Source organism: Drosophila rhopaloa, unplaced genomic scaffold (genome assembly GCF_018152115.1).
Source record: "Drosophila rhopaloa isolate 14029-0021.01 unplaced genomic scaffold, ASM1815211v1 contig_2, whole genome shotgun sequence".
Classification (NCBI taxonomy): Eukaryota; Metazoa; Arthropoda; class Insecta; order Diptera; family Drosophilidae; genus Drosophila; species Drosophila rhopaloa.
In genome coordinates this window covers 25,033,361-25,055,206 of record NW_025335083.1, presented here as the reverse complement: position 1 = coordinate 25,055,206, position 21,846 = coordinate 25,033,361, and the positions used below count along the sequence as shown (strand labels likewise).

Genomic DNA, 21,846 nt, shown 5'->3' with positions numbered 1-21,846 from the left:
ACTCTGGTAGTCCCCTGTTTATGGTTATGCATTTTTAGTGGGGGTGTATTTCGTTCTTCGGTTAGTGTTGCGGTTTCGTTTAGGGAAATGACTAATCGGAATCGCATTTTTAGGGAGGTAAGACGATTAGGTTTCTTCGGAGGAAGGGTTTTCAAGCGGCATTAGTTACCCATTTTGGAGTGAAATAAGCCGTATCATATAATATGTTTATACACTGCATCGATTGTGCTTCTGATAAGTAAATATTGGATTAAATTTTTGATACTAAATATGTCATAAAATTGACTTCCTCAAGTATGTATATTTTCTAAAGCATTTATTTCCAAATTGCAAATCAACGATGACTAATTGGAAAATATACCAATTTCAGCAGCCAAATCATAAATTTCTTTTATGAAAATGGTTGTAAATTAATAATGGTCTTAGCGATAAAGCTATCGCCAGACTGACTTTTATTCATAGTAATTAGTGTTTATGATAGAAGCCATAGTCTCTGACTTAAGACATAAAAAAATTGTAATTACACAAAACTACCTATGGGCCTTGTTATTTAAGGAATTCCAGGTCCAACAATCTGGCAACGTCTTCTCCCGAACCAGCATCAATGCGGTCAAGTGGTAAAAGGAGAGAAGGAAACTAAAAAGCAAGTCCAAAAAAGATCAGTCAGGGTCCAAAAGGAGAGGGAGTTACGTTTTGGCCGCGATGATGATCATGGTCGTAATGATCCCGAGATGCCGAAAAAGAAAACCCGAAAAGTGCCCAACAAAAGAGAGCCGGAGCCATGTAATTAAGGTGCTGCACAGTGGAACTAAATTGTGGCTGTTGCCACTGCAAAAACAGTAAATGGAGATACAAAGCGGCAGCCAGAAGACCAGAAGAAATAAGTGGTAGAAAAGAGAAGAGGGAAAAACGGTAGCTGCCTCATAGGGCGAGCGAATTGTTATGCTAGTCGTCGACTTCCCCCATCAACAAGTGTTGCTGTTGCTGCACTTAGAAAATAGCAGTGCCTAGAAAAATTCAATATAAAAAACATTAAGTCTCCGATTACAAATTTTTAATTTTTCTAAAATATTAAGTGGTTGAAGACAGAAAAGCACTATAGCTGCATCGTAAAATCATATTAATATATTCTTTCTATATCAAGTATTTTATTAGATTAATTATCAATATTTTTATCATTTACTTTTTATAATGTGTATGGCTGAAATAAAAGGAAACTTACCTTACACCTTCGAAAATATCTGCAATTTTCTAGACTTTACAGAGATTTTTCGGAGTGCGCGGCGGCTGATGTCGTTTCCCTCCTTGCATATTTTGCATCGCTTTACGATTTTAAAATAAATTACTTGAAATTTGTGTAAAACATGTGGCCAACTCAGAGTTCAGCTGGTAGTTTGGAGCTAGAGGGCCAAAAGCAACAGGTTCATTGATCGCATTTGAAATGCTTCGTTGGCCTCAGCAGGTAGCTGGTGTTTTTTTTTTTTGGCTGGGCCTGGATTGAATCCGATTTGGAATCGGATCGTTGAGCCAAATTAATGATGTTTAGATGCATTTCAATGCCCCTGGGCTGTCAGCAAGAAACACTTTTGTCATTTGTTCTCGGTATATTCTTTATTTAATAATTAAAGCTCTTATTTAGTTTTCTTTTGTTTTTGCTATCTTGTTTTCCACTTACAACATAAAATGGCTCTCTCTTTTGTATATCATACAATCAATATAATGCATACATTAAATATCTAACTTTTTTTTTTCGCCTCGCCGAATTGGAAATCTCTATTTAAAATATATAAAATATATATATATTTATATTCGCTACCGTCTTAATAGAAACAAAAAAGAAGCTTCAAAATTGTTGCATCCTCACTCAATCTCGGTATTTGAACACTGACCCAAAAAAACAGGAAATCAGCATTTTAAAGATCATATCTTTATATGACAAAGTAACTACTGGATTCCGAATTAATCTCTATTTTATTATTGTTTGATCTACTGTGAACGTTGATGTGTGTTTTTTGTGAGTATGATCCCTAAAAAATCCAACCTATCAAAAAAGCTAACTAATTCTGGCTTACATCGTAATCGTGTCTAACTAATAATCGTTTCCAATAAGGACGAAAACCGTTGTTAATTATTCACATAATGTTGTTTTTATTTTGTTTGATGGAAGCAGCTATTGAAAATGGGAAACTTATCTCGGCCTTCGATAATGATTTTTCGAACTGTTACACTCTGATAATTTCGAATTTTGGTCTCGCTTGAGTTATTTTTGTATTCTGTGTTACCCTTTCTGTAAATAGACATTTATCTAAAAACCATTTGCCTTGCCTTGCCTGGATTTGAGCCCTTGAATACCTAATCATTTCAATTTGGATTTATCCTAGCCGAATTCTATATACATTAGACAATCAATTTGGTCTGCTGTACGATCGTTTCTCTCTCTTTTTGTGGCTAAATAAATTCTATGTATATAAGTGACAAGACAACCTCTCTAAACATAAGTTTTGTATATATATATATATGCCATTTGTTGTAAGCTATATAACAAGAATACACACCAAAAATGTTCAATCGTATTCCTCTATATGTGTATATATTTGTGTATGTACGCTTTGTTCAAAATAGTTTTAAACCCGACTTGAATGACCGACTAAATTCCTTGGACTAAGCAATCGCCTATGCCTAAATCTAATTGGTTTGCTTGGCTTAAGTTCTAAGTGTTGTTGGTAGTACCCGTACTAGTGTCGAACAGATCAAATCGTCCCGCCTAATCCATCAAGTAGCTAAAACTGCGACGCTTGAGCCGGCTGCTCAGAGCCGATCTGGAGCGTGTCTTTAACCTTAGTTACCCGGACTTTATCCAGCGGTCAATGGAGTATTCCAAGGCGGATATCCAGCTGCAAAAAAGTGGTAATAAATACGATTAAAGTAAGCCATAACATTCAAGTGTCTTCAAGAGTAGAAAATATATTTTTTGTTTTTAGGGGCTGTGGTCATTAAATTAACATAAGATAAAAGTTAAAATGAATTACAAAAGTGCTTAAAATTAAGTCGTAAAAAAATATTTAATTAGACAACATTTATTGAGACTACCTTTTATAAAATGTTTAAACTATGGACTCTCGAAGTCCAATTTAAGTCACTCTTTTGCACGACATCGGAAAATTAGAAATAAAATGCTAAATTAAAAATTTTAAATGCAGATTTTTAGAGAATCTAATCACGAGTCTTTAGAGGTATGCCACTTTGGAATCGGTTTAAGTTTGGTAAAGTTATGGACTCTCGAAGTCCAATTTTGAGTCACTCTTTTACAAAACATCGGAAAACTAGAAAATAACTAACATGAAAATGGGTCAAAAATTCGACCAACGTTAAATTGAAAATTTTGAATGCAGATTTTTAGAGAATCCAATCACGAGTCTTTAGAGGTATGCCAAGGTATGTTATGGACTCTCGAAGTCCAATTTTGAGTCACTCTTTTACAAAACATCGGAAAATTAGAAAATAACTAACATGAAAATGGGTCAAAAATTCGACCAACGTTAAATTAAAAATTTTAAATGCAGATTTTTAGAGAATCTAATCACGAGTCTTTAGAGGTATGCCACTTTGGAATCGGTTTAAGTTTGGTAAAGTTATGGACTCTCGAAGTCCAATTTTGACTCACTCTTTTACAAAACATCGGAAAATTAGAAAATAACTAACATGAAAATGGGTCATTTAGAGGTATGCCACTTTGGAATCGGTTTAAGTTTGGTAAAGTTATGGACTCTCGAAGTCCAATTTTGACTCACTCTTTTACAAAACATCGGAAAACTAGAAAATAACTAACATGAAAATGGGTCATTTAGAGGTATGCCACTTTGGAATCGGTTTAAGTTTGGTAAAGTTATGGACTCTCGAAGTCCAATTTTGAGTCACTCTTTTACAAAACATCGGAAAACTAGAAAATAACTAACATGAAAATGGGTCAAAAATTCGACCAACGTTAAATTGAAAATTTTGAATGCAGATTTTTAGAGAATCCAATCACGAGTCTTTAGAGGTATGCCAAGGTATGTTATGGACTCTCGAAGTCCAATTTTGAGTCACTCTTTTACAAAACATCGGAAAATTAGAAAATAACTAACATGAAAATGGGTCAAAAATTCGACCAACGTTAAATTAAAAATTTTAAATGCAGATTTTTAGAGAATCTAATCACGAGTCTTTAGAGGTATGCCACTTTGGAATCGGTTTAAGTTTGGTAAAGTTATGGACTCTCGAAGTCCAATTTTGACTCACTCTTTTACAAAACATCGGAAAACTAGAAAATAACTAACATGAAAATGGGTCAAAAATTCGACCAACGTTAAATTGAAAATTTTGAATGCAGATTTTTAAAGAATTCAATCACGAGTCATTAGAGGTATGCCACTTTGGAATCGGTTTAAGTTTGGTAAAGTTATAGACTCTCGAAGTCCAATTTTGAGTCACTCTTTTACAAAACATCGGAAAATTAGAAAATAACTAACATGAAAATGGGTCAAAAATTTGATCAACGCTAAATTAAAAATTTTGAATTCAGATTTTTAGAGGATCTAATCACAAGTCTTTTGGAATCGGCTTAAGTGCAATATTTTTTGTGGCAGAAAGAGCTTGACCTATTTATTTGCGCATCTGTAAAGATACCTACCGTTTCTTATCCATTTCGCTTTCGGTGCAGAAAAAATAATGACGCAATTTGGTTTCTGGTGGTATTATCTCGAACGAGTTCTTCTTGCCGGATGCATTCGCGGACATTGAGGCCACTTTGTAGCCGTGCAAGCAGGTCATGCCTAAATAGAGAAATTGCATTAATTGCTGGCCAGTCAGTCACCTGTTTTTTGTCAATCTCTCTTTTTTAGGCACCACATTGAGTTGACTCACCGAATGCACTCTTGCTATTTGCATCTTGGTAAAAATAGAGGCAGGCATCCTTAAGAACGCAATAGCGTTTCGACCATCCGCACCACCTTGAGCCCAATTTGAGGAGGTAGCCGAAGCAGTCGGGCCTCTGAATGTTGGTGGGACTCTGGTACAGGCACCGCGCGCTGTGAGGGAAGTGATGTGAGAGAATGGATCAGTAAGCCAGCCGTCTCCAAGATCAATGTCCCCCAACCTTTTGTCCAGCCACTGGTTGTCCTGCGAGGCCGCTTGTCTCAGCAGTTGAAGCCACCTGTTAGCCAACTCATCGGAATCGGCAGCCACGTACATGGGAATTCCCTCGCCGGCATCCACTTTGAAGGCAAAGGGCTTGCCCACGTCCACAGGACACAGGTCCACCGTGTGCTTGGCCATTATCATGGCGCCAACGGGCTGGGAGTCCTGGGAAATTAAGAAATCACAATATTAGACTGTCAAAAACTAAGAAAATGCTTTGTCACTCAAACAAATACAATGTATTTAGCCACAAAAACCAAGGAAATTAAAATTTAATATCTTGATTTAGATTTAATTAGAATGGAAATAATTAGGTTTTCAAAACAGTATCATGTGTCAAGAGTTTTTAAGAGAAATTAATTGTTTTTCGATTGATTCAAATAAAATCCAGCTAATGAAATCTAAGCCTAACCATTAAGTTTTGGAAAATATTACTGAAAAATAAATACAAGATTTCCAATGTTTCATTATACCTATTATAAATTATCTCATAAAAACCAAAAACATTTAAAATGTGAATGTTTTTTGTATAACTTAAATTTAAATTTAAGCACACCTTTAGTTTTGTGAATGTGAATAAACCCAAATCAAGAAAATTACACTCACATCTTCAGTTTTGTAGTAGTAGAGGCAATTATCGGGTCTCAGGGAGAACCAACGTCGCACCCATTTCTTGGAGTTCGGAGCTCCCTTGGCCTGACCACTCTGTCGCCACAAATAGCCACTAAAGATGGGTTGACTTGGTGGCTCCAGTTGCTCGTGCATCAGAACTCCAATGGTGCGAGCCACCTGAAGCTCCAGTTTTTCGCAGCCATCGTGTGCTATCTTGACGACCTCGGTGTGATGTTTGTCCAGCACTTGGACGCCATTCACGGAGATGATGATGTCGCCCACCTCCAGGCCGGAACTCTCCGCCGGAGTCTCCGGTTCGATGGCAGCCACTACCACGGGTTTGGAGCCGTGTATACGGAAGCCAAATTCACCGGAATCGCTCTTGACCACCACGGTTTTATCCACTCCTAAAAGATAGAATAAATATTACAATGTGGTGTACACTTAAGAGAAATATTGTATGTCAATTTCGAGAGCTAGTTAAATGAATTTAAGTTACAATACAGCATAAAGAAGCTGACAAATCGACAATTTAATTATTATATAATATAATATAATAATAATATAATATAATAATATATATATATAATTTAAAATTTTTAAATGTTAATATTATATGTTTTTAAATGAAAGATTTTTAGTTGCGTTTTTAAGAACGACCTCTTAATTCAAGATTTTTGAATAATTATTTGTAAAGTAAAGTAAAGCAAAACTAATATAATCAAAATCAAAATACAATTGTTTTCCCAACTTTTTCTTCAAGTGTCGACTTGGGAAATTATTTATAGAGAGACAGAGAGAGATTTAAGTGATTTGTGTTATTTTATTTCCGGATTTCGTCCGGACATCATTTACCATGTGCACCATTGCTAAGTGTGGATATCACAAAACTTTCGCGTGCCCAGACCAAGAGCATTAATTTCAAGACCTCCTCCAACTTTCGTCGAATCGAATCCGGCGTGGAATTGGATGCTATTAATTCTGTGTAGTGTTATGCAAAAAAACCAAAAAAAAATTAAAACCGAAAAGTAAATGAAAACCCTTAACGGCGACGTTTGATTTTTATTGTTTACCCACCAATCATTTGGCCTGAGTATTGTGTAAATACCACAAAAATATTCCTAAAACTTTTCGCACTTATTTCTTTACATTTGGTTTAAACCGAAGTACCGAACGGGACGCGTTGCTGATTTTTTATGGTCGGCACACAACAAAGCACGCACCTCAACTATTCTCGATAATAGAGCCAAAAAACTATGGGTTGTTTTTTTGCTTTCGGTTCTGTCTGATCGTTCCTACACACATAGCTATGTATGCCAAGTGCCGGTCATGAAAATTCGGAGCGCCACGCTTTCCATTATCTCTAAAGTTCTCCCAATTTTCTCTCTATTTCTCAGCAAAAACGCGAGCACGTTGTGCCGAAATTAGAATATTGTTTGGGTGTTCGAACAGGGTGTTCCAAAGTGCGTTGGACTTACGAAAGCTGTTGTGTTTCTGGCGATGGTACATTTCCAGGGTACAACGGCGCTGGACGAGGCGATGCAAGATCACTTGATATTTGGCATGGAAGCCTTTCTCCGACTCCGTGGAAGCTCGACGTTCCTTGGAACGATCTGTAAAAATAGAGAAATTCAAATTAGTATCAATGTAAGCTATATACTCCAAAGCTTTTTATTTTGTCAATAAGAAAAGCTAGACTTGTACTTTTTAAATCCTATTTATTTAAAATATGGGATATCTACAACTGGCAAGTCCTCTGGCAAATCGCATTCGTTGCGAATTTTCTAACCAACTTTTCAACTTTTTTTTTAGCTTATATATAAATGGTTTATTTTTTCATCATAATAATAAAATACAGAATCTTGATAAGGAGGCAATATACATTTATAGACTCTTGGCTTTGGACCGCAAATAGCTAGAAAGATGATTATTAGCCTTAAACATTTTCTTAACATTTAAAACTTACGATCCTCGAGACCCATGACATATCCAAGTATCAAAATTGAAAATTGGATTTTTTGTATCTTTTTTTAAAGGGGTGTGAAATATATTTAGTTTTTGGAAATTTGAAATTGATATAAGTCTATTCAGTTTTAAAAGGTCTGTCTTATAGAAAAAACCACAAATATTAAAATTGATGTTTTTTATATAGAGTTAATTGTTTGGTGGCATGTTAATAAATATTTATTACCCACCAAAACACTGATGGTCCAACTGAGTCCACAAGTCATCATCGGTCAGTCGAGTGTAGCGTCCTGCGTCGTAGTGACCTTTGTAGATGATGTGCTGGCTCTGTTCAGTGTTGATATTTGGCAGGACACAAGGACTAGATCCAGCAGGACGCAATACCGGGGTATTGGGCAAACTGGGAGCGCGGCCACGTTCTTCGCTCTATAAAGTAAAGTAAGCCATTATTATCAAAAGCTTCAGATAAATATAATAAAATAAAATAGTTAATATTAATGTTAGTAATAAATAATTTTATATTCGGGAGAGTTAGAAAAATCTTCTTGGAACCGAAAGAGATTCTCGGTGCATTATTATTCAAAGCTTCAGCTTAATATAATAAACTAAAATAGTAATAATAACAATAATTATTATTACATTCTGGGGAGATACAAAAACCTCCTTGGAACCTAGAGATATATCCCAGTACTGATATGTACCTTTGCCCTGATGTTCTCCTGCCTGGTCTTGTAGTGCCTGCCCCTTTCGCCGTGGTATCGCTCCTCGGAGCGGAACCGCTTGTCCATCTTCTTGTAGAGACGCTGGGTGGTCTTGGTGGTCACTGGGGAGTCGGCAAAGTCCGACGGCGGCTTGACGATGTCCTGCTCGATGTAGGGTATCGACTCCACCGAGTCGCCAGCCAGTTCGCTGATGGTGTTGCTCTGCTGCTTGCCCTCCATTTCCTTGCCACAATGGAGGCAGTGGCTCTGCTCGCCACTGGCTGCATTTCCATCGGCTTCGCTGTAGAAAACCGAATCGGATCCTGGCGACACCGAGCGCAGGGACTCGATGGACTTGGCTTTCAGTTGAAAGGTGTCCGAAGTGGATTTCGACTGCGTGCTGCTGATGGTGGGCAGTTTGGGGGAGAGCAGTGAGGTGGGCGTGGCACAGCTGTGTGGTTTCTTCACCGTCAATGGAACAACTACAGCCTCTGTTTGTGTGATCACTAAGGACTCCGAAGTAGTTACCTTCGATGTCGATGAGGGCAAGGATATTGAGGTTGTGGTGGTGCAGGGTCCTGCCAGAACGGTGCTTGTAGTGCCACTTGCCATGCTGGCATCTAGTAGCAACTCGGTGTCGCCACTGCCGCTGCTCAGGCCGAAGATAGTGGGCGTGGCACGACTCCTTCGCCCCGCTGCCGCCGCCAGGACATCCTCCCGCGAACTTTTCCTTAACTGCCGTCGAATCTTAGGACGAAAGCGTTTCATCTTGCTGGGACTGCTGCCATTGTCCAAGGATCCTGCGATCTGCTGTTCCGGTGAAGTGACCTTGCTCGATCCCGTGGGCTTCTTAATGGGACTGGTGAGGGCCCGCATGTTCTCCTTTTCGATGTCCAGTTTCATGCTGGTTTTGCGCCTCTTCCTTTCATCTTCCTGCCGAATGCGACGGGCTTTGCTTCGCATTCCCTGCTCTTCGTCGTCCTCGTCGTGCGGACTTTCGTAATAACCAGAGGAGGAATACCGCACCTCGCTGCGTTCATCTTCCGAAATGGAATCGGGTTTGGGCTTTGGCCCTGGAGGTGCACTCTCCGCCGAACTGACTTTCACTTGAGTGGTTCCCGAACTGGCCACCGTCTGTGGCTGACTTTCCTTGGCCGGAGATTTGATGGCTGCTCCCGAGACAGGACAACTGCCGGAAGAGGTGGTGCTACTAATGGAGTGCGAGGGCGACTTCCTGGTCAACTCCGCCACCGAACCAATGGGGGATTTCAACTGGGACTTGGTCAGCGTGGCCTGCTTCTCGTCGTGCTGCAGGAGATCCTCCCTCATGGAGTACAGCGAACTGGCGCTTTCGAAGGAACTCCCGGCATGTGTCTTCTCCAACTGCGAACTTTGCGTGGAAACTGTCAAATAAAAAGGGTTTCCCCAATGGTTAGTAAAGTAGAGGTTCCCTAATAACCGGGCTAATAAGTACAGCTAAAGCAATGCGGGCAAGACATTTCATCAGGCAGTAACAACATTAAAACTAGGGAGGCGAGATAGTGAGAGAGAGTTAGACAGACAGAGTTGAGGTGAGGTAGATGAGTCTACGGTCTATAAGCTATTTAGGCTGTTTAACACTAGGGCGGTAAGCATGACAGCGGTGAGAGTATACGGTGGTTTTGGGGCAATGGTGGTGGAGTGGTGGCCACAAAAACACACAGTTCTGTTCGATTTGGTGACACTCATTCATGGATCAAGACGTGGGTACAGCATATGGTTGGTACGAGTTCTACACACAGACAGGAACACACACACAGTACGTATCGGGGGGCCCAAACCTGGCACTTGTGTGGTCGACGAGGAACTGGTCGTCGTCGGCGGAGTCTTAATACCTGGTGTGCGCTTCGAGGTGTCCGTGCAGGTGGCATACTCATCTGTATTCGTGCTGCACTCCGAAATATCCGCACTCCGGGCGTAATCGGTGGCGCCCATTGGCAGGAAAGAGGCATCCGAGTGCCTGTGAAAGGGAATTAAATAACAATTATATAATAATTCATTATTGATTTCAAGATCATTAAATCCCAATGAGATGAAGCTAGGGTAAGCATACTAGTAAGACAAAGGCATAGTAATACTAAAATCATATGCTAACTAATATATCACTTATATTGAATTTAAAGTGAAGCTGTGTTATAATAGAATGGATAGCGTAAAATACTTGTATAACATTGGCCATTTTTGAAATATGTTAAATAAAGACTTTTCTAAATACACTTTTTACACAGTGAAATTAACAGTCTTTGAAAGGATTTTTAGAATTTAAAGCTCTAAATCATTTATACCAATTAAGCCTAGTATGCTGTCTTTAAATTTTATGTGCGATAGAGGCCTTGTTCTGTAGTTGGAGTCATGATTTGATATTATAGCGGAGGAACAAACATTAATAAACCTTAAAGCATACTTTTGGGGAAAAAAGAAATATATCTTAAACCTGGTTAATAATCCCCCCTTGACTTTATAGTAGTTCCCATCTAGACTCATATAATATTTAAAATCTCAAAGGAATTAAAATAGAAATTAAATATTTATCTCATATAATCTGTTATACCTAAAAGTTGTTATCCCCTATATATACAACCTGCTCAAGCTGCCACATAGGTAGCAGTATACCTGTTAAGTTTTGCAATAAAGATACACTTATTTACTTTTATAAAAAAAAAAAAAATGACTTTATAGTAACCTTTGCTTGGCAGCTCCTCCCATAAACATGAGTTGTCGGGCGTCCGGGACCGATCCCCTGGCCACCATGATCCTCTTGGGCAGTGGTGAACTTATGGAGGTGTCCAGAACCTGGTTCGAGGATGGGGTCACCGCGATGGCTGGCGGTGGCATCAAGGGTTGAGTGGAAGGAGGCCTGGATGCGGTTGGTGTGGGGGTCTTGATGATCTTCGGCAGTGTTTGTAGGCCATAGGTGGGGCTCTGAAATATAGATTATTTAGTATACTACCACAGTATGTGCTTGATATACCCACTTGTTCTTCGAAATCCAGGGCATCGGTGTCCACCGAGCTTCTCTGCTGGTGCTGCAGCAGTAGATTCTTCCTTTTCGAGGAAGGAGTCAATAGCAAATTGGAGCTATACGAGCCATCGGATATATCGCGCTGTTCAGCCGTCAAGACAGTGACCTGTGACTCATTCCAAATGCCATCGGAATGATCGCGTGTATTGTCGTTGGCCAGCGAGTCTGAGGAGGGATAAGTTGAGACATTGGCCAGCAGCTCATCGCGGGAAGGACTCGCCGGAGTGGATGGCAGTCGGAGGCCAGGAGTGGGAGTTCCCGAGGCCTTGGCCTCGTAGTCGTCATCCAAGCTGACCGAACGCTTGCGGAACTGAGAGCGCTTGTCCTGGATGTCCTCCAAATGCGGTTGCGGATCCACGCGGCAACCGCAAGGGGTTATGTTCTCGTAGAGCGGTTCCTCGTCCTCCTGATGATCCGTCTCCAGCTTCTGCTCATCCTCGTCCACCTCCTCCTCGTCCTCCTCCTCGGGCTCGGAAACATCGTCCTCGTCCTCTTCCTCATCGCTGGGCTCAAGTTCAACTTTTCTGACCTCAACTTCGACTGGCTGTGGCTTCGGTTTTGGCAGGGTTAAAGCTGCCGCTTGGGCCATTCTCTGCTGCTGCATCTTTTTCATGGCAATTTCCGCCTTGTGTTGCTTGCGGTGCTTCAGTTGCAACTTGGGACTCGGCTTTGGCGAGATGTGTGGCTTAAAGTCTATAAATATCTCCTGCTCATCTCGATCTGGGGCAGCGGGCGGTTCATCCGGAAAGCAGCTGACCTTGTCGCGTCTTCGAAAAGAAGTCCTCGGTCCGAAGCCATCGATGAGCTTCTCCGTTTGGCCATAAACCGGCATGGATTGACGCCTCAGATCATCGCGACGAAATGGGGAGTCAATCATCTGGGGCAGCATGGACATGCGGCGATGTTGGGCAGCCTGCTCCATGCAGACCTCCGAGCTGTAGCTCTCCGTTTCATGGGGATGGTCGTCCTCCTCCTCGTAGTACTCCTCCACATCCTCGTCGTCGTTCTTGCAGTACTCACTTGGCGGTGGCAATAAATGCGATTGGCTAAAGTCCAGGGGCACATTATCGGCCATGAGTTCCGAGCACTCAGTAACATGCTTGCACACATCCTGTCGCCTGGGTAAACTATTCGAATAGTAGTCCGTGTGCGAGGTACACGCTCGTCGAGGCAAACTGTTGCTCTCGTAGTCGAAACTTTCGTTTAGGGCCACCGCGGCGGCATTCACATTCACATACTCCACATTCTGTTCAGATGGCGAAGGACGAGTCCTGCTCAGGTGCTCCATTCCCAGTCCGCAACTATGGGCATCCAGCAACGGTGGAGGCGGTTTGTAGTACATGATGTTGTTCTGGGCATCGGAGAGGGTCTGCAAGGGTACCACATCCTGCGACTGGGTGCGGTAGATCATCTCGTGGGAGTAAATGGATCTGTGGGTGGAATGAGATTCAAATATTACTCTCTGATCAAAAGATTAATATTTCATTGTTTTTTAACAAACAGAAAAACAATTTAAGATAGTCAAAGATGAGTTATATGACCATTTAAATTGATATAAAGATAAGAAAACTTTAATTTGCCTTAAACCAACATATAAATGTCATACATTGCAGATAAGAGTAGAATTAAGAGCCTGAACAAATAGGTTTAGGCCATTTGTTTAAAAATTAATTGATTAAAAGCAAGGAATGATTTGTATTACAAACCGAAACGTTGGCATTTATAATAGGTATTAAATTCAACATTTATAAATTATCAATTATAACTCAAATAAAACTTACCCCTGTTGATAGTGACGTGATGGCACTTCCTTGCCATTGGGTATTTCGGAAAGGCTTTTCGTTAGCTTCTTGCCATTCTGCAGGCCATTGGTTTGAGCCCCCTGGGAAACCACCTTAATCCGATGCGGTGGACGAGGACTTAGGGCCAGGACTTGGGTATTATAGCCGACTTGACCTTGACCCTGACGTCGAGCAGCTGCATCCGTTTGGGTGGCCTGCGTCTTCATGGCATTGCGGAACTTCTTCTCCACGATCAGAACTTCGGGACTGGGCAGTGGAAGAGCCAAAGGCAGGGGCTGTGGTATGATCAGGCCAACCATATTGTCTTAAAACAGAGATGGTTGTAAAGGAGTTAATAATTCAATAGTCTATACATATACTCCTCAATTTAAAAAGTCAAGCAAGAACGCCTCTATTCTTTATTTGTATAAATATCTATAGTACCTATACCTATACCTATTCTGTTGTTTAAGACCCTTTCTTCCTATAACTCAAGTTATTTAAATAAATAAAGTAAGCAATATATCTAGAATGAGCTTATGAGCCTAAGCTATTTGTGTAGATATGCAATCTGAATGGGAAGACCTAATCTGCTTAGTGATAGCCTCAACCCAAATGAACCTCCTGGCAATTAATTAGGTAATTTCTCACCTGGAATGGGCTGGTGCAGGTGGATTGGGGCATGATGATGCTGGCAGGGTTGCAGTTGAACTGGTGGTGGCAGCCAGGTTTTCGGCAGAGTGGAGCTTTGTTGTGGTTGCATCTGCTGTTGTTGTTGCTGCTGACCTGGGAGCGGTGGCTGGAGGGTCTCGTACATGGAACCCGTGGCAATGATGGGCTTCTTGCCCCCAATTAAACGCTCCTGACTTCGGGCGGTTTTCAATCGCCCCGAGGATCGAAATCCGGCATTCACATTGTCGAAACTGGTGAGTGTGTGGGACCTGGCGAAGCTCACGTGTTTGGTTCTGCATAAAGAAGTACGTGACAGAGGATTTCTGGAGGGGATTACCCCTTGGACTTACCTCACATTCCCGCCCTGCTGTTGGTGGTGGTGCTGGTGATGGGTGGTGGGCATCGTGGCGTATGTGGGGCAGTGATACGAGCTGTGGAGTAAGCACATTAGCAGACTATTAACCAAATTTCCCTAGCAACAGTTTTAGGTAACACACAAGCATTTTCTTTAATTTAATTCATTTAATTTAAGTTTTACTAGTTTTTTTTTTTCGTTTTTTGCTTTGGTCACGTGCAGACACATAACAATAAATAAACATTTTTGATTAGCGCACTGTTTTTAATAGAGTTTTTTGCAGCTTCTTGCATATATATCTTATTTAAGTATTTTGTTAGATTTTAGATCACTTTACATACCAAACATTTAGATTAGCGATTTGATTGGTGTGTGATGTTGGTGGTGTAGGATTTGGTGGAGCGCAAAGCTCGACATAATAATTCCGTAGCAAAACATCCTGGTAAAAGGATTCAAGTGGTGCTGTACAACAAGTTGCCCTTTACACATTTTGATCATTTCATTTAGTATTTTGGTGGGGTTTTGATTTTGGCAATATCAATTGATAAATTTTGGTTGATTTTTACAGTCGTTTTTGTTTGGTTTTGAGGAGAGAAGGACAGGTGGATGAATAACGAAAGAGTACACGAAAAGTATTTTTATACAGCATTTCTAGTAGGTGGTTTATCAGTGGTTTTCGAGTGATTGAGAAAAACTTGTTGGAGGCAAAAAGCGGCATAATGCAAATGGATGAGTCGGAAAGCGTTGTTCTTGGGTGGAAAGTTAAGGCAAGCATTGCAAGCGTTTTTCATATATATACAAAACAATATATATATCCGTATAGGGAGAATTGGGGATAGCGAGCGACAGAGTTAGTGACTACAGATAGTGCGACAGTAAAGCATGATCTAAGCGACAGTTGGCATAGCATTTTACGGTTTAATTTGGGTATTTTTTTGGTTCTTGGTTATCTGTTTTTGTTTCGATTTCGATCTGCTTTTCGGGCATTTCATACCTGTGGTCCGACTGGTAGTCGGCGTTGTTGTTGGTCACCTGCTGCTGACCAATCCAGGTGTAGCGGCCACCCAGATCCGATTCACTCGATTTACCAGTGCTCAAAATCGAAGCCGGCTGACGGCGAAAATAGGAACTTTCCAATTCGTGTGTGTCTGTGTAGCTGTTTTGGTAGCTACAAAATACGAAATTATGAATTAGTCTAGAGTATATACATATAAAACTTAAGACTAAGTATTTTAAATTCCACTCTCCTTTGGGAAAGACATTTGTGGTACCACTACTTGTATGATTCTAGTTTCTACCCACCGTGGATACTTTTCAAATGGAGCATAGGCGGCCAGATTCTCATCGGAGGGCACTCGGCGACCCACGCAGCCGCCCAAAAAACTGCCCGATTGCGTTTGACCCCGTCGCGAAAGGCAGCCAAAAAATCGTTCCCGCCTAGGACGCTGCTCTATGCTGTGCAGCTGGCGATCTGTGAGGCAGTACTAAAAGTATACATGTTAATTCAAGTGCAGATGTGTAATACCATATTTAATTCACCTGTTCCCTAATATCTCCGCGTGAGTAGACTGAAGTGCGAGGCTGTAGCTCCGTGGAGAGTGTGTGCCGAAGTCTTCGGCGACCAGTGTGTTCGTCTTCGGAGTCGTAACTGCGGTCCATGTGGCTAGAGTAGGTGGTCTGAGGGTTATATATCATCAAACAGTCCAATTCAATTTAGTGTTCTTTTTTGCTTAGAGAACTATGAATAAATGATGTTAAATGTTTACTGTATTTTCAATGTAAAAATGAATGTATGTACAACCTGTCGTATACTTAATTTGGATTTAATAAGTGTTTAATAATGACCATGTATAAAACATAATGAAACTGTGATATACGTGCTTAAAATTGTTTGTCTACTTAAATGTTTTAGTTTTCAAATTACGTATACGACTTGTAGACACCTATATAAAATAATATTTAAATATGTATATGTTTAGATAATAGAATTGTAATAGTATTTGTGCACATTAAATGAAAATATTTGAGTGCGATATTTAAACATTTAAAATATTCGTATGTTTTTGGTATAAAAAATATCACGTATACGTTATGTATAAACATTGCTAAAATATCACGTATACGTTATGCATAAACATTGCTTAAATATCACGTATACGTAATGGATAAACCTTGCTATTTTTTAATGAAAATTTATTTGCTACGAAATAAATTCAAATATTCAATGTGAATTTTTCCTTAATCTCTTTTCACTTCCAATTAACATATTTAGCCTGTTTCATGAACATTCTTATTTAAAGTTTTCCGATTCCATAGTTGTTATTTCTCTTACTACATAGTTAATGGATTTTTTACTCCCCTTCTATTCTTGGCTAATCCCATATAATCCCTTAATGTCTTTCGTAGTTTCTGCCGTCCTATCTTAAGCCCCCTAATTTCTCCAGCCACTTGCATGCTGAGTAGTCCTTTTTTGCCCCCCAGATTGCTACTAAAATAATTGTGTCAATCATACGGTGTGACAGCATCTCCTTCCCGGAATTTTTCGCCTGACAGAAATTAATTTTACTCGCCGCACAATTTGTGGTGTTTTATGTTTTGCGTTTTGGTGAGGTGCTCTATGAGTACGAACCTTGGTGGAGACCTCAATGTTGCCCAATGACACAGCATGATGCAGACCTGTAAATGAAATGGTAGTTGTTTCATTTGCCAGTCGAAAGTAGAATAAAACATGGGGCACATAAAAGATGTGATTATGTGCCTTAGAGCCGGGATTCCCAAGGACTCACCAGTTCCAGTCGTTGATGTTGATGATGCTGTGTTTGTGCCACGCAAGGCAATATCCATTTTCAAACGGCAACAAAGGAAATAAAATGGAAAAGAAAAGAAAAGCGAAACAGGGGCAAACACACACACAGACACACACACACACACACACGGGAGAATTCAACTTCTATATATATCCTAGGAAATCGTGTTCTTTTTGTTTTCTGTTTCTTTTTCGTGTCAATTGTCTGGGCCAGCCTTTGAAATCCTTGACTTCAGCTGCTCCATGATGATAGCTTCAATACCGATAATTAAAAAACATAATTACTACGGCTTGGTGTTCGTTGTCATTTGAATCGCTTTCCCAGACGCTTTCGACTGCGTTTGTATACTAATCTTCGTGGACTTATGCAAGGCAGTCAGCAATCGATATTCGCGCTGCCCAAAAAACGATGGAAAAAGCCGTAGGAAAAACGCAAAGTCTACGTTTTTTCCCGAAATTCAATTTGTTGGGGCCTTCCTGCGTTTTTAATTTGTGTGCTTTTCCGCGGAGTTTCGCTGAAGTCTTGTTAATTGTTCTTAAATTCCGCAGAGTATGCTGTTTTTCGCAGGATTTTCCTCCTTTTTTTTTTGGCTGGGGTGTGTGTGTGCTGCGTGGCTTGAGTAACCTGACAGTGCTCACGGATTTTCCGGTCCCCGAAACACGCTCCTCACTCGATGGCGCTGATGCTGGAACTGAAACTCAGGCTGAGCTCGCATTTTCCGACGCACCGAAAGAGCGCGCGTTTTTCACACGAATTTAAGAGAGTTTTCCTGGAAGCGAGGCAAACATAAAACAGATGTTCGGCATCTGGTGCGTTCGGGGGGTTGCTATGTTTTCGGGTTTTTCGGGGGATTCTGTGACTGCAAAAGCGCAACAATGAAAACGCCTGGAAGTAGGCAATATTAGCAGAGCATGCGTTTGCGCATAACAGCTCGACACAAAGGCAGCAGGACGTACGACGTATGTCAACAAGGCAGACAGTCAGCCAGGACATGCCGTTGCCCTATCCTCATGCCTCGTCCAGCTATATCAGGAGCAGAAGCCAAATGAACAGAAGAAACAGCAGCATCGTCACGTAGCCAACGGCTAAATTTCACTTAGAACGCGTTCGAGGCGTCCACAAAAGTTGACTTCACACGGTTTCCATGTCTGGCTTTAAGGCAAAAACATGTCTAACATAATGTACAAAGGAAAAATAAAAAAAAAACACTTTCATTGCAGTTCATGTTCGAAGTTTTTTCTTTTGTAATGTGCATTTAATTTAGAATACAATTGTTAGCTTCGAATTATTTGAAATCAGTATTTAACATACAATTTTGAGTTTAAGTATTTGAATCTGTATCGGATTTATATTAGTTTTAGGATATATTTTCAAAAATATTTGTTTTCCAAAAAGTTATTTCATTTGAAAAAGAAGTATTTACTTATTTATGACAGAAAAATTTAAAGGGTTTGTCATATATTTGGTTTTAGAAAAAAACATGTAAAATGTATAAACCGTGGATTCTGATCAAAAAACCGGAAAATCTACCTGTTTTTGGTTGGCGTTTATCAAAAACATGTATTGAAAAACACATTTTTTTTAAGGTTTTAATGTTATAACTTTGCTAAAATAAGACGAACAGCCAAAAGAATGACTGTTTTGTGCAGCTGAGAGCCAATAAGATCAATTCCAGGTTGATTTGGTAAAATTTATTTTTTGACCGATTTTCGCATTTTTCATAAGGGGTAAAACTTGATTTTTTTCGAAATTTGGGCTGAAATACATTTTTTTTGCTGATAATACCAGTAAATTTTAAATTTTGTAACGAATTCAACGAGGTGTGCCATTCTAAGATTTGCCCATTATTTCCAAGGGTTTTGCTTAAAAAACTGAAAAATCGAGTATAATTTTTCCGGATTTTGGTCATCAAAACAATATATTTAAGACACACTTTTTAAGCGTTTTTTGTTGTAATTTTGTCCAAAAAAGACGCACAGCCAAAAGAATGACTGTTTTGTGCAGCTGAGAACCTATACAATCAATTCTAGGTGGATTTGGTAAAATTTAGTTTTTGACCGATTTTCGCATTTTTCATAAGGGGTAACACTATGTTTTTTTGACAAAACTGGACCAAAATAAAATTTTTGAGCTGAGAATGCCAATGGATTGGAATTTTTGAAATAATTCAACGAGGTATGACATTCCAAGATCTGACCATTATTTCTAAGGGTTTTGATCCAAAAACCAAAAAATCGAGGTGATTTTTTTTAAACTTTTGCGCATAAGCAAATAAAAGTGAAAATAAACTATTTTATTTTTATAAAAATATTAATATATGGCCTCTCCACATAACAAAATTGAGATACAAATGTTTGGGTGCAAATCCTATTATTATCTTGTGGAAAGCTTTAATAGAAGCTTTTGTGCCCTTGCGGAAGAATTTAATTGGTTTTTGTGTGTGAGTGGGGAAGCGTAGTACTCCGGCATTAGGAGTAGTTAGGTTAATTTGCTTGAGATATCTTCCACAAAATGAAAGAACAAAGCCGGAGCTGCCACTGCAGCATTTCAACTAAATTACTTCGAACCTTCCTGTGGCATACTTTTGGGGGGAATTAGGGGCAGAAGTCATAACAAAATTACAACAGCTACGGCAAACCACGAATTTAGGTCTGCTTTATGGCATTAGTACGCATATAAAACGTTTGAAGATTCATTTTGCGGAAGAGGAAATGTCCAAGGTGAAACTTTTTGTGGTTAGTTAAGGCATTGATAACCTTTAAGTTCTCTTAGGAATCTGTGTCACAGTTTTAATGCCCTTTCTGCGCCATTTCATTGCTAAAGGTATGGATTTTGTGATAAAAGTTGGGAATTTAACATAGTTTTTTAAAACATTAACAATTTGGAGAATTTCTTAGAAAAAAGTGAATGGAAATTATGATTTCAGTAACACAAGTCCTGTATAATAAATCTTTTATTAAAGATCGTTAATACTGATAGATGACAGCAACGAATCAGTATGAAGTAACAAAGTACCATTTTTTGTTTGGCAACATTATATAAATAAGAGGCGTTGAAAGGCAATTCCCCCTCATCATTGTTTTCCCTGTTTAAGAGCTGAGTAAATCATAACTCATATGGGGTTGACTTTGCTTAGTCAACAAGTTGACACGAGAGGTTAGCCCTTGCCCAATCTCTCTTACCACATCTGTACGAGTATATCTCCATAAGCTAGGCCAATCTTTAATCAGTTATGTAACCCGAAATGCCCAGACCGAAAAGCCCCAACCATTTCCTCAATATAGACGACGATAGTTTCCGTTGCACGGTGTTTGCGTCGAGCCCACAATTCCGAAGGCAACGAAATCATCCCCAGTTTGAGCCTATATCCCCAAAACCCAGCTGTAAGTGTGTGTATCTAGGCGTGCATATGTATGAGTCGGCCTACACAGCGAGAAAAAACCAGTTACTTTTATATCAATGATGAATTTAAAAATTAATATCTTCGAGCGTATTATCTAGTTGTTCTTGGTATATTTTTTTATTTTACTATATCTGAATATAATATTTTTTGCAATACGATTGCAAACATTTGTTCACTTATTCACCTAATTTGCCATACACAATTCTATAAGTCACAGTTATTAGAAAAGTATTGCATTCAAATGATCACTATCGATCAGTCGGTCTATATCAATCGGTGGCAAAAGTTTTATATTTCGCTTTCCAATGAAGATAGTTTCCATTACCCTAATAATGTTAGCGCTATTTGGTTTTGGACATAGCCAAAGGAACCGTAATTATCCATAGAATACAAATTTTTCTGTGATTTTAATTGGATTATTTTGTTTTTTTTTAGCACGCTGTGATATTCCGGGTGGAGCGGAAGGGCTTTGTAAAAGGTTAATCAGGGGGTATTATTATTACCCGATCAGAAACGCCTGCCGTTATTTCCCTCTTGGTGGATGTAGAACAACGGGAAGTTACTTTGAAACCAGAGAGGAATGTGATAAATGCAGAAAATAATAGAATGAAAAATGATGTGCCTTACTTAGTTTATTCTGCTTAAAATTGAATTTAGGATAAAGTATATTAAATTAATAAAGTGCGGATTATTTTTAAATTACATTGGACTTGCATTGAATAATAAATATTTTCTAAATTTATAAAAATGCCACTAACTAAAAATGTTTTAGAGATTTAAACATTTTGATATCTTGATATAATATCCGCTTTTGCTGACTTTTTTCTCAGTGTAAGCAAGTAAGCCAGCAGCAAATTGTCTTATGGGCCTTGTGAAGTTTCTCGCCCTGGCAGCGCTTACTACGCAAATATTCCGGCTTTCTCGCTTCGGCGACTTAAATGTGCTTTCGGCTCGATATTAAGGCAAATATCAAGCATACGCACTGTGGCCCGACTCCACGGCATAATGCATGAAAAATTGAGCATGTCATTGACGCTGGCCTGTGCGCTATATGGCATATATATGCTATATGTGTCTGCCGATTCTCCCCGGCCGACTGTTTGCAGTCTAGGCACGTTCCGTAATGGGGACCCCGGGGTTATGTGCACACAATATATGCAACATTAAGGGTCGGTCTTGACTTTGGCTGGGGTAAACTTTTTAATCGCCCCGGCTTTAGAGTGCTGCCTCTTTATGGATCGTGTGTCTGCTTTTGCCCGCACAAATTGACGCTTTATGTTAATGCCATTAATTAATAAGTGAAATATGACA

At 39.6% G+C, this 21,846-nt stretch overlaps 1 protein-coding gene across 6 annotated transcripts; it reads right to left on the bottom strand.

Moving 5' to 3' along the window:
• Positions 1-1,592: 1,592 nt before the first annotated feature.
• Positions 1,593-17,806, bottom strand: LOC108038212. Of its 6 annotated transcripts, XM_044459763.1 has the most exons (21): positions 17,112-17,806; positions 16,955-17,001; positions 15,865-16,002; positions 15,628-15,809; positions 15,320-15,493; positions 14,321-14,401; positions 13,950-14,263; positions 13,299-13,623; positions 11,471-12,947; positions 11,179-11,417; positions 10,331-10,455; positions 8,457-9,859; positions 7,986-8,181; positions 7,249-7,403; positions 6,868-6,946; positions 6,646-6,771; positions 5,785-6,197; positions 5,138-5,343; positions 4,906-5,069; positions 4,673-4,814; positions 1,593-2,894 (listed from the first exon to the last, which is right to left on the bottom strand). In XM_044459763.1, the coding sequence occupies exons 1-21, from the start codon at positions 17,167-17,169 to the stop codon at positions 2,843-2,845; spliced, it is 6,096 nt and encodes a 2,031-aa protein (XP_044315698.1). In that variant the 5' UTR covers positions 17,170-17,806; the 3' UTR covers positions 1,593-2,842. The 6 variants fall into 6 exon arrangements, with proteins under 6 accessions (XP_044315698.1, XP_044315694.1, XP_044315695.1 ...); XM_044459759.1 differs by lacking the exons at positions 6,646-6,771; positions 6,868-6,946 and adding an exon at positions 14,667-14,804 and having other exon boundaries at positions 7,269-7,403; positions 10,277-10,455; XM_044459760.1 differs by lacking the exons at positions 6,646-6,771; positions 6,868-6,946 and adding an exon at positions 14,667-14,804 and having other exon boundaries at positions 7,269-7,403.
• Positions 17,807-21,846: the final 4,040 nt, after the last annotated feature.